The following is a 13,419-nucleotide window of genomic DNA, read 5'->3' on the forward strand; positions in this document are numbered from 1 at the left end:
AACCAAATAAATAAAACGTTTTTTTATCAGAAAAATTTGAGTTTTTAGTAAACCGACCCTAGATTTTTTTGGGAACAACCTTTCATTAAATAACCACGTAAGTGAGCATGCACAAAGTGGATATATAGTATATGCCTTTTCTGAAGCGGTACTAGTAATAGAATGGTTTCATTTAAACCATCACCAAGGCAAACACGCGGCTATTATCGGTTTACCTAACCAATGGCAGGCACATGATACAACAATCTCACTTCCTAAAGCCTCAGTTGGACCATTGAAGTTGACGTGTATGAGATCCACTAATTCACATTTAATTTCAGGGCAAATAGACAAGGATGGAAAATCCATGAGCCGACACTAATTCTCGACTCTACACGACAGAGTGCTATCATTATGCCTTCAACAGAGGCAAATGAATGGGCATTTAATTGATGAAGCTCATGGGCACTCTCCCAGCCACACCAGCTCCATTATGTCATTCCTAGTTGCTAAGATTCAGGGAAATGGTCACATTTAGCAATTATTTGCTTTTTGTGTAACGAATGGGGTGGGAGGGAAAAGTGGCTCTTACACTGGTGTAACCCTTTAAGTCTTTGTAACTAAATAGCCTGCATTGCAGAATTACAAGAATTTAATTCATCATGCGAGGCAGTTAGTCTCTGAACTATAAAAGAATTGCATGAAATGCAGAATGTGCCACGACTTCTTTAAAGGGATCCTGTCATCGGAAAACATGTTTTTTTCAAAAAGCATCAGTTAAGTCACATGACTGGAGGCAACTGGGAAATTGACAATATGTCTAGCCCCATGTCAGATTTCAAAATTGAATATAAAAAAATCTGTTTGCTCTTTTGAGAAATGGATTTCAGCGCAAAATTCTGCTGGAGCAGCTCTATTAACTGATTCATTTTGAAAAAAATATTTTTTCCCATGACAGTATCCCTTTAAGGATATTGTTAAACCCACAGTTCCACTGGTATTTTATCCTCACGTCAGAAAATACCCATATTGGTGCCCACTGTGCTTTTTAAAGTGGGACACAACTCTTACACCTACCACATTGCATCACGTACCTCCAGTGGTGGGTACAAACTATCCCCCGAATATTACAAGGAAATGGAACAACTGGAAACCATGTTTACACTTGTGATCTCCATAACCCACAGAGCTAGCAATCAAAACGGAAAGTGAAATGGTAAAACACTGGACACAAATACAGAGGTGTTCACATTTGCTGTATGTTTTAGTTATGGAATGTTGGATTATTGCTAAATCAATGTGATGTGAGGCATAACCTAAAATGATACAGAATAAGGTATATTGTACAAAACTCTCTAAATTTCTTCTATCAAAATTGTAATTTTTTTTTCCAAAGTGGAAATGATTCAGGCAGTAGAGCAGTATTAGGCCATGTCATTCATTAGTCCAGTAAACCAATATATAGGGGGTTATTCATGAAAGGTCGCTTGTTAAAGAGTTTTTTATCACTCGAATGAACTTGCAACTCGAACTGGTTTCTTATTTAAGAAAAAACTCGAATGGGAAAAACCCGATTCTGCACGTTTGAGTCCCGAAACCCAAAATGATCACGTTTTCAGCGAAAACAAAAATTCAATCACTTGAATCTTCTGCGTTTTCAGGTAAAACCATCAGAAAAAAATTCAAACATCAAGAAGGCTTTTAACATAGTGAAATGGTTGAAGGGACCTCTGCCATTGACTCCTACATGTCCTCAACAGGTTTTAGGTGGTGTATTTTCAGATTCAAGCTACTTCTAGGTATGGGGTATAATAAATCACGAAAATTCGAATTTTTAAACCCAAAAGTGTGAGTTATGACCAAAAATATTGAATTTTCGTGGAAAACACAGCTCAAACCTTTATACATCTGCTCCATATGTTTAGTAAGTCAGGGGGCACTGCCTTCTAGTGCTTTGTTCTATAGTTTTTAATCACATCAGGTCAGTGTTAACTGCTGTTCGGTTGCTATGGGTTACTAGACCTCGAGTCAACGGTGTAGCTTTTATGTAGACTGTACATAGAGTAAAGTCAGATAGCAGAACTGTGGCTCCCAGAAACTAGGGATGCACCGAATCCAGGATTCGGTTCGGGATTCGGCCAGGATTCTGCCTTTTTCAGCAGGATTCGGATGAATCCTTGTGCCTGGCCGAACCCTAATTTGCATATGTAAATTAGGGTCGGTAGGGAAATCACGTGATTTTTGCCACAAAGGAAGATTTTTTTTCCACTTTTTCCTTTCCTGCCCCTAATTTGCATATGCAAATTAGGATTTGGTATTCAGATAAATATTTGACCAAGGATTCGAGCATCCCTACCAGAAACCAAACACTAGCCCAATTCTTTCTCTGAAAGCCCATTAGGGTAAGGGTTGTGAAGCTTATTTGCTTTTCTTAATTCACCTGGAATCCAAGCTTGGTGGTCATTTAGATATATCGCTGTATAACAATAATAATGTAACTAGAAGCTTTCCATTGTGACATCACAACTGGGCATTTAGAATATTAAAGATTTGAGGAATTATTTCTCCGTCACTAATTTGAGTACAAATATGGAAAGATTCTGTGCGGTTTACACTGACCATATTGTGCACCAACACTTCTCCTTCCAGTACCACGAATTGTGTAGCTCAGCCTGTGGCTTTATTATGGGCCATAGGAACTCCTTGGTGATTCCTACATTTGTACACAGTCTGAGCAAATGGAACCTTTTACATGTAGTTAGCAATTCCGACCACTAGATGTCAGCAGCACAGAGCATCTTTAAACAAATAAACTTTCTGTTGATTTCACAACCCAAATATTTGTTTTTATAGACTGTAGCAACAGCTGAGATGTCCTCTGGCTTCAAGCTGTTAAACTGTAACTCCCCCTCACTGCCATGCCTGAACTGGCACATTCTTATTAACGTCATATATACAGATATATCTCTGTTTGTGTGTGTAAACAACACAGGAAATTACCCATATATCTCTTAACCCTTTAAGTGCCAAAGAATCTAGAATCCATGTTCTGTGGATAAAAGTACCTAAGTGCCATACAATGTATATTCTACGTTCTGCAGCTTTTAAAGCCACTCGCTCCTTCCCCACTCACTCAGAATCACCAAGGCAATGAGCAGAATGCGGCAAAAAATGGCCCCTGGGGATGCGATTGCTCAGGGGCCCCATAGGGGTCTACACTTCCTCCTCCATCCAGCGAGGCCGCCCAACCTGGATCACCATGAAGACTGGGATTTGGTGATTTTGGTGCATTTTTACCCATTATTTATCTATTTTATTGCATTTTCAGCTCTGCAAAAGTATTTTTGGCCAAGCTAAAATATTAAAACTGTGATTCTGACTACTGATTACACTAGCGGAAAAAAAAAATCATTGATTTTTGTGGTTTTATTGGATTTTAGTGATTTTATTGCATTTCACACTTTTCTTTCCTTTTGCCCATGGAAACTTTGTCTGCTATATATATCAATTTGGGGGGTTTCTGTGCGCCATATAGTTTGGTAAATCTATGCATATTGGGCACCAAACTGTTCAGTAGACCCTGGCATTCATATTTAGGATATTTTATGCCGATACATTATGTAACGTGGGGCATATAATGGGGTTAAAAGTTTTGTGACAATTTCCAGAAATTTTATAAAAAGTGCTACATTCAGAATAGCTTTGCAACTTGGTAATTTGCAATAGAAAGATGTATTTAACTATTTTAGATTCATCAGAATGTGTATTTTCCAAAAAATATAAGGTTTTCTAGGGTCTTCATAGTGTTAGGGGGTCTTATGGTACATAATACACACACTGGGTGCTTATATTACAGCAGTCAGATGTGAAAATTCATATGCACTTTTTGCACTTGGGGGTCTCTGTACAACACAACGTTTGGTAAATCTATGCATATTGGGCATGAAAGTGTTCGACAGACCGCTGGCGTTCATATTTAGGAAGTTTTCTCTTGGTAACTAATACTTTGAGGGAGATAAGATGCTACAAAGTGGAATCTTTGAGGCGTTTTTCAGCTATTTTATCAAAACCGGCAATCTTGGGAAAGTATTGCGACTCAGTAAAAGACATGGTTACCCATTTTGGATTTGGCTGAATCTGTACTTTCCAAAAAATATATGGTTTTGGGGGTCAACATATTTTTTTGTGTATTTTACCCCCCCAAAAAATGCAGTAAATATGATGATTATTCAGTAGCTGAAGTGACTTCCAGGACAAGCTGTATGCGCTAACTTCATTTTAGGGTCTCCCAACGCCAGATACTTTGGTAAATCTATGCACAATGGGCACCAAAGTGGACCCCTGGCATTCATATTTAGGATTTTTTTTTTTTTTTTAAAGGGGTCGTTCACCATCAAGATAACTTTTAATATGTTATAGAATGACTAATTCTAAGCAACATTTCAATTGGTCTTCATTATTTATTTTATAAAGTTGTTAAATTATTTGCCTTCTTCTTATTCTGCATCTTTCCAGCTTTTGAATTGGAGTCACTGACCCCATCTTAAAAACAAATGCTCTGCAAGGCTAAAAATATATTGCTATTGCAACTTTTTATTATTCATCTTTCTATTCAGGCCTCTCCTATTCATATTCCAGTCTCTTACTCAATTCAGTGCAGGGTTGCTAGGGTAATTTTGACCCTAGCAACCAGACTGCTGAAATTGCAAACTGGAGCGCTGCTGAATAAAAAGCTAAATAACTCAAAAAACACAAATAATAAAAAGTGAAAACCAATTGCAAATTTTCATAATATCACTCTCTTCCTCATACGAACCGTTAACACAAAGGTGAACAACTGCTTTAATACCTAATGCTACGTGGGAGATACGAACTTGCAAAATGAAAGTTTTTAGGTGATTTTCCAGAATTTTCATACATTTTTATAGAAACCGCTAAGTTCAGAAAAGCTTTGATGTTCGGTAATCAGGAGCGGTTACCCATTTTGGATTTGACAGAATCTGTACTTTTTAAAAGTATATGGTTTCCTGTGGTAGACCTACTGTTCCAGGATTTATTTGGAATCCAAAGTACTCCATATTGTACCGTTCTACTGTAGTGCTCTGAATTCAAGTTTTGTGAGGATTTCCAGAAATTTTATAAAAAGCGTTACATTCAGCATAGCTTTGCAGATTGGTAATTTGCAACAGAAAATGTATTCATCAATTTTAGATCCATCAAAAATATAAGGTTTTCTAGGGTCTTCATACTGTTAGGGGGTCTTATGGCACATAATACACACACCGGGTGCTTATATTACAGAATCCAGATTGTCACATGTGAAAATTCATTTGCACTTTTTGCAGTACTGTACTGCTGGAAGTTTTTGATCTATAGAAGTCAGAAATCTTCATAAAATTATACATATTTGGTATTGCCACGTTCAAGACACTTGAGGCTTTCCAAATCAGTCGAATTTTTGTGCTTAAAGTGGACCTGTCACCCAGACACAAAAATCTGTATAATAAAAGTCCTTTTCAAATTAAACATGAAATCCAATTTCTATTTTTTATTAAAACATTCATAGCTGTTGTAAACTCATTTAAAAATCTCAGCTGTCAATCAAATATTGTCAGCCCCTCCTCTATGCCATGGGCATAGAGGCGGGGCAGACAATTACTTTCACTTTCCATTTAGCACTTCCTACATGTCACTGCTCTCCCCACATTCCCCCAATCTCTTTACCATTTAATTGTGTAACCAGGACATCGGGATGGACATCAGGTCCCCCATTCTGGTGCACAACAAGATTCTGAGATGATACAAGGCTTGTCTTAATAACAGTGTCCACAAAATGGCTGCTGCCTGCTTGCTATAATTTTGAATTCCCAGACGGAAGGAAAAAAGATTCAGATAATTTATACAGTGTAATTAAAGTTAATTTTGCTTGACTAATGTGATAAAATAGGATTTTGAATAATTTTTTTGGGTGACGGGTCCCCTTTAAAGTAAAATATTTTGCATAAATCCCTATATAGTAAAAAAAAAAAAAAATGGCAATTTTGAATTTTTGGGTATTTAGAGCTCTAAATCTTGTTCCAGAAATGAAAATACACAAAAACTCAGGCAGAATTAGAAAGCTCGGGCTCTCTCGGAAAAAAAAATCAACATATAGTTTTCCTAGGTAAACTAAAAATCCACCCCCCCCCCATGAAAAGCCCCAAAAATGAGAGAGCGCAAAAGGTTCAAAGAACGTCTGGCAAATATTTTTTATGGCTGCAAATTAATATACATTTACCAACATAAAAACAAGCTCTTATCTGTTTATTAAAAGCCCCCTGAGGTCGTAGTTTTTCTTTGCAGGTCTCACTTCCTGTTCTCTCATGAGACTTCCAGGGGAAGGGAAGTGGTATCAGGGGCCAGGTTAATGAGTTTGTTGCTGGCCTGGGCCAGCTCGGAGATGGAGACACGCCCCCTCTGTCTGATAAATCGGGCCACGGCGGTCAATTCTTCGGGGGTAATGTAAATAAATTTGCCACGGTCATCGATGACGCCTGAAAATAAGACATATACACTGAACCCAAGAATAGATTAAATGACAGCCTACATTAAACCGGTAGTACAGTTGTAGACCGTGCTTATCTTAGCAACTTTTTAATTGGTCTTTTTTTAAAAACAGTTTTTGCGTTAAGCCATCAATCAGCTTATCAGGGGTGGTAGGACATCACCGGGGGGATTGATCACAGAAAAGAAAAGTCTTGGGAGTTTCTCATGGTCTGTAGAGAGAATTTAATGTCATGTTACTTGTTCATTTGTTGCCTTTTCCTTTTATGTTACAGATAAGAATTCGGAGACCGTATTTTCCAGGGAAAGGTAAAGTACATCTTCCCCTTTTTAGATCAGGGTAATGTATTAAGCTTTATCTAAGAAAATTTGCTTTTTTGTTGTTTAATTCACAGGACAGATTTATTGGAACTGTATTATGTTTTTCGTGGACCTAATTTGGAATATGGACTTTTTGCCAAAACGAAGGGTTTAATTGTTAACTCAAATCTATGATGTCATGTTTGGGGTGCTTATATTTGCAATAACACAGTGGTGGGCATGTCTGATGAAGGGACGTGGCCCCTGAAACGTTACACTATTGGATAAACACACAGGGGATAACCCCGCTTGCATCCAGTCCTTGTGTGCCGTGACGGTATTTCTCACATTTGCGACTATACAAAGGTGCCAATCCCTGCGTTTCCAACAACCATATGATTATTCTGTTTTGTTACATTTATATTCTGCACAACAGGGTGCAATTTAGGGAATTCCTGTAAGAAAGTCATTATTGACAACTCTTGGCACTATCTCTTGGCGTGAGGCATGGCATACACTACTGCAGCACTGGGAACACAATCACCTGTTATAGAGCCGTCGGCCAGTAAGTCTTGTATCCTGCTGATTGCATCCTGGGCAAGAGACAGAGAAACATAAATATTTGCCTTTGGGCCTTTTGTACCGGTGGATAATGGAAGAGATGGACAATAAGGGAGGAGACAATGAGTGTAAGTTACATGTAACAAAAATGATGTCACTGTTGGGTACAGACCAATGAACAGAACAAACCATACACACAGGGGTCGGTGCACACAGGAGACTATGGATTCAGGGAACAGACAGGAGATGGAAGGCTCAGATGGTGGGGACAGATCATTGAAGAAAAGCAAATGGGGGGAACAGACCCCAGAACAGCCTGGGGATTCAAGGGGCAGAATGTGGAAGGGAGAGTGAATGGAGAGAACAGGCAACAGAAGGTACAGTGGATGATAGAGACAGACTATGGAAGGTACAGTGGATGATAGAGACAGACTATGGAAGGTACAGTGGATGATGGAGACAGACTATGGAAGGTACAGTGGATGATGGAGACAGACTATGGAAGGTACAGTGGATGATGGAGACAGACTATGGAAGGTACAGTGGATGATGGAGACAGACTATGGAAGGTACAGTGGATGATGGAGACAGACTATGGAAGGTACAGTGGATGATGAAGACACTATGGAAGGTACAGTATCTTGAGGGGACAGACTATGGAAGGTACAGTAGATGGAGGAGACAGACTATGGAAGGTACAGTGGATGATGGAGACAGACTATGGAAGGTACAGTGGATGATGGAGACAGACTATGGAAGGTACAGTGGATGATGGAGACAGACTATGGAAGGTACCGTAGATTGTGGAAACAGACTATTGAAGGTACAGTTGATGGAAGAGACAGCTTCTATTAACTTACCTGTGCTCTTAGCCCAAATTGTGCCCCCAAATCTTCCAAAATCACCACCTTCGATGTCTATAAAGAGAGGACATGGAAGCGAGTTTGTATTGAAGATCACTAGATGTGCCCATAGTAACAAGGGCCCTAGTGTAGAACATTATGAATATATAAAGCTTCAGCAATATTATTTATTGACATGGGATTGTAAGCACAATGGCATATAACAAGGGGGCTTGTGACCAGCCTGCCAGTGAGACAATGGCTGCCAAGGGTGAAGCTGCAGGCTGAGCTAGTGATACATTCATAGAATGAAAACGAAAGCAAATAGAAATATATTATGAGCTGGAAGCCGAGGTGCTGGAATATTAGTCACGATGTTAGCGGCAGCCAGACTGGAGCACTGAACCCTGTGGACTGAGGAATCTGCCAGTGGAACAGTCCATGGAATTCAGTTCTCAGAGCCGGGCCCTGCCATTGGTTCTCTCAGTCTTCACAGGCAGGAAGTTGTGCCAGCTTCCTGCGGATAAAGGGGTGGTCTACTTCTGCTAACAGACGGGCACAGCGGAGGAGTCTCTCCTTACAATCACAATCCAGTGGGACGGCAAAACAATGCCATTGCTCTAAACATTTGTTTTCTACAGACATTGAACATATATGTACAGTACTTATACATTAAATGTAAAATAAGCATTATTATCCTTTACATAGAACCAATGTAAACGTTGGGTACATCGAAGGGACCTGTTTTCCGGATAAGGGATCTTTCTGTAATTTGTATCTTCATACCTCAAGTCTACTAGAAAATCATATAAACATTAAATAAACCCAACAGGCTGGTTTTGCTTCCAATAAGGATTAATTATATCTTAGTTGGGATCAAGTACCATCGACTGTTTTATTATTACACAGAAAAAGGAAATTATTTTTAAAATCTGGATTATTTGGATAATATTGAGTCTATAGGAGTCTACGGGAGATGGCCTCAGAATGCTTGGGACCTGGGTTTTTCTGGATAATGAATATTTCCGTAATTTGGATCTTCATACCTTAAGTCTACTAAAAAATCATGTAAACATTAAATAAACAAATACAAGAGTCCTCTGCACTCAACCCATTATCAATATATTTAAGACAGAGACATTTTGTGCTACTGCTACTAAAAAATGCCTTACCCTTTAAACAAAACAGGGATTGTTTGTCCATATATTGCAATATATTTAAGCTGAACAACTACGTCACACTCATCCCATATCTGGCCAGTCCTACACTCAATTTTATCTGATTCATTAAGAATTCTATTGCTTCATTATACATTTTACACAGGGACTAAGTTTTACCTGCAAGATGATGGTGACATAGTTGGCAGCTTAAATATATTGCAATATATGGACAAACAATCCCTGTTTTGCTTAAAAGGTAAAGCTGGCCATAGGTGCAAAGATCCGATCGTTCAAATCCTCGAATGATCGGACTTCCCCATCTCCCGACCTGCCACTAACCATTCAGATTAAATAAAGTAGTAAAAGAACAGATCAGCCGATGTTCTGCCCCTGACAGCAATCGGACGAAAGTTTATGTCTGACAAAACCTTCTGACAGTCTCCCTCTGAAAATCATCTGATCGGCAATATATGCAAAGATATTATCGGCAGCTGACAGAATTCTTTTAACCTGTCCGATCGACCAAACTTCACGAGACGAAAAATGTCGGGACTCTCCACACACAGTCCGAAAATCGTACGAATCGAGGATTCGTACGATCAGATCTTTGCATCTATGGCCAGCTTAAATGAAAACTATACCCCCAAAATGAACACTTAAGCAACATATAGTTTATATCATATTAAGTGACATATTAAAGAATCTTACCAAAGTGGAATATATATTTAAGTAAATATTGCTCTTTTACATCGCTTGCCTTGAGCCACCATTTTGTGATGGATCTCTTTGATGCCTCAGAGACTGCAGCTGTAACTGTAACAGGAAGAGATCACCTGACCAGAAATACTGCAGCTGTAACTGTAACAGGAAGAGATCACCTGACCAGAAATACTGCAGCTGTAACTGTAACAGGAAGAGATCACCTGACCAGAAATACTGCAGCTGTAACTGTAACAGGAAGAGATCACCTGACCAGAAATACTGCAGCTGTAACTGTAACAGGAAGAGATCACCTGACCAGAAATACTGCAGCTCTAACTGTAACAGGAAGAGATCACCTGGCCAGAAATACTGCAGCTCTAACTGCAACAGGAAGAGATCACCTGACCAGAAATACTGCAGCTCTAACTGTAACAGGAAGAGATTACCTGACCAGAAATACTGCAGCTCTAACTGTAACAGGAAGAGATCACCTGACCAGAAATACTGCAGCTCTAACTGTAACAGGAAGAAGTGTTGAAGCAAAAGACACAACTCTGTCTGTTAATTGGCTCATGTGACCTAACATGTATGGTTTATTGGTATGTTTGTGTGCACCGTGAATTGTACAATCCCAGGGGGTGGCCCTTGTTTTTTAAAATGGCAGTTTTCTAATTATGATTACCCAATGGCACATACTACTAAAAAAGTATATTATTATGAAAATGGTTTATTTAAATGAAGCAGGGTTTTACACCTGAGCTGTTTTATGCAATATCTTTTTATAGAGACCTACATTGTTTGGGGGTATAGTTTTTGCTTTAAGACATTTTTAGTAGCTTATGGCACAAAATGTCTCGATGTCTTAAATATATTGATAATGGGTTGAGTGCAGAGGACTCTTGTTTTTGTCTTGTATGAATTTTGTGGTCACAGTCTCATTCTACCCCCACCTAATAGTTTTTAAAAATGAGTGGCGAGGACAACTTTCCTTTGTTATAGTTTATACAGCTCCATGTTGTAGCTCCCACCTGATAAACACTCATTGTCCTGCATATAGATAAATGACTTTCAGGGCCCAGTGAATATCTTAATAGGACTCAAGGGCAGCAGCATTAGGGCTGCCATCAGATATTTGTATCTTAATGGGGAACGAATGCAAAAATGAAAATGTAATATAAGCTTCAGCATACCGAAATAAGAAACTTTCTAAATACAATTAATTCAATATTCTGTATCATTTTTTAAATAATCAAGTTTATCTTCACTATCCCACTATCAGATATTCATTGACAGTTAGATCCAATATATTTTATAGGGGGGGGCTCCTTTCCTAGCAAATATATTGGAGCCCAAATTCACTTCCAAAATCAATCCAAACCACAACATTTCTGCTGTATAAAAGGCATTTCAGGGGATCGGGGGAGCCCACCTTAAACAGCACAGGGACCCAGTTTTGGGCTTCAGAATCTCTACGATGGGCGGCACTTAATGGGACAACTTACCTTGATGTAGTTAATGAACTCTGTCAGAAAGCTTCGAGACTGGAAATGAAAAGGAGATTGAATAGAATAAGAATTTACACACCACAGATATCAGTGCAGTCTGCAGCATCCCTGCCCATTAGTCATCTGACCTGTCTGGATTTAAAGGTCAGAGGTGGTGACCTTAATATAACAGGCCTCCCAGGGGTCACACACTCACCTTTTCCGCTAATAAATGATATAAATGAGTATAAAACCTCAGGGCAGTAATGGGCGTTGCAGCTGCAGCAGTGAAAGGGTTAACAAGCTCAGATGTGGTTATTATATAGGGCCCCCTCCTCTCATGTGGTTAGATCACTCAGCAGCCCCTCGTGCAAAACCCTCACGTGTGCTTTGGGCTCACAATTAAATGTCCGTGCATCACATCCCACAGAATAAAAATACCCAAATTAATCGGTTTCACAAATAAGTGTCATTTTTTTTTTTTTGTTATAGATTTTGAGAAATTAAATCAGTTAATAAAGGTCCCTGAGTCACTGGAAATATTTCCAATCACTCGGGGGACCGTTATTGACTCACCTTCATTTGGGCTGCATTCTGTTTTTATTTATTTATTTTTATTTATTTATTATATATTATTATTTTATTTGTTTTGTATTTATTTTCCAATGGGTGAAATTAGAGTTCACCATTTCATAAATATACTTTTAAAAATCTTAAAGGAATGATTAGAAAACGGGTGGTGAGCTCATATCTGAATGTCGGATCTGCTGGAATAGATTTTATCTCAGGGGAATCTCTAACTGCCACATGTTCCCCTGGTGCCATCAGTTGGCCCTTGTTATCAGTCTGGGACTCGTGGAATGAATTGCAGGAAGGACACTGATAGGTTGTGGGCAGATATCGGACTGACCAACCAGAGCACCAGCAAACTGCCAGTCGGCCCTACTTCTCTTTGTAGCTTATACCAAGGCCAGTGCCCATTTCCGTATAAGAGGAAAAATGGAGGGGAGGAACTAAATTATTAAAGGGGAACTATCCCGAATATGAAAATTTATTATAAGCTTCATCATACAGAAACAAGAAACTTTCTAAATACAATCAATTAAACATTCTGCATTGTTTCTGAAATAATCAAGTTTATCTTCACTATTCCTCTCTCAGCATCTGTTTCTCTTCATTCTGTCTTCTATACTGGGGGCTGGCACAGGACAATACTCTCAGTGCCGCATCTATACTGGGGTCTGGCACAGGACAATACTCTCAGTGCCGCATCTATACTGGGGGGCTGGCACAGGACAATACTCTCAGTGCCGCATCTATACTGGGGGGCTGGCACAGGACAATACTCAGTGCCGCATCTATACTGGGGGGCTGGCACAGGACAATACTCAGTGCCGCGTCTATACTGGGGGTCTGGCACAGGACAATACTCAGTGCCGCGTCTATACTGGGGGGCTGGCACAGGACAATACTCAGTGCTGCATCTATACTGGGGGGCTGGCACAGGACAATACTCAGTGCCGCATCTATACTGGGGGCTGGCACAGGACAATACTCTCAGTGCCGCATCTATACTGGGGTCTGGCACAATACTCTCAGTGCCGGGTCTATACTGGGGTCTGGCACAGGACAATACTCTCAGTGCCGCACCTATACTGGGGTCTGGCACAGGACAATACTCTCAGTGCCGCATCTATACTGGGGTCTGGCACAGGACAATACTCTCAGTGCCGCATCTATACTGGGGGCTGGCACAGGACAATACTCTCAGTGCCGCATCTATACTGGGGGGCTGGCACAGGACAATACTCTCAGTGCCGCATCTATACTGGGGGCTGGCACAGGACA

General features: G+C 39.7%; 1 protein-coding gene across 2 annotated transcripts in view; it reads right to left on the reverse strand.

Moving 5' to 3' along the window:
- Nucleotides 1-6,213: 6,213 nt before the first annotated feature.
- Nucleotides 6,214-13,419, reverse strand: part of ddrgk1.L (DDRGK domain containing 1 L homeolog) — a 42,174-nt gene continuing 34,968 nt past the window's right edge. For both annotated transcript variants that reach the window (XM_018227137.2, XM_018227132.2), the window contains exons 6-9: nt 11,590-11,628; nt 8,244-8,300; nt 7,367-7,415; nt 6,214-6,512 (exon numbers count right to left, since the gene is read on the reverse strand). In XM_018227137.2, the coding sequence (XP_018082626.1) occupies nt 6,340-6,512; nt 7,367-7,415; nt 8,244-8,300; nt 11,590-11,628 (318 nt within the window). In that variant the 3' untranslated portion in view covers nt 6,214-6,339. The remainder of the gene's footprint in view (nt 6,513-7,366; nt 7,416-8,243; nt 8,301-11,589; nt 11,629-13,419) is intronic.

This window comes from Xenopus laevis, chromosome 1L (genome assembly GCF_017654675.1).
Source record: "Xenopus laevis strain J_2021 chromosome 1L, Xenopus_laevis_v10.1, whole genome shotgun sequence".
Lineage (NCBI taxonomy): Eukaryota > Metazoa > Chordata > Amphibia > Anura > Pipidae > Xenopus > Xenopus laevis.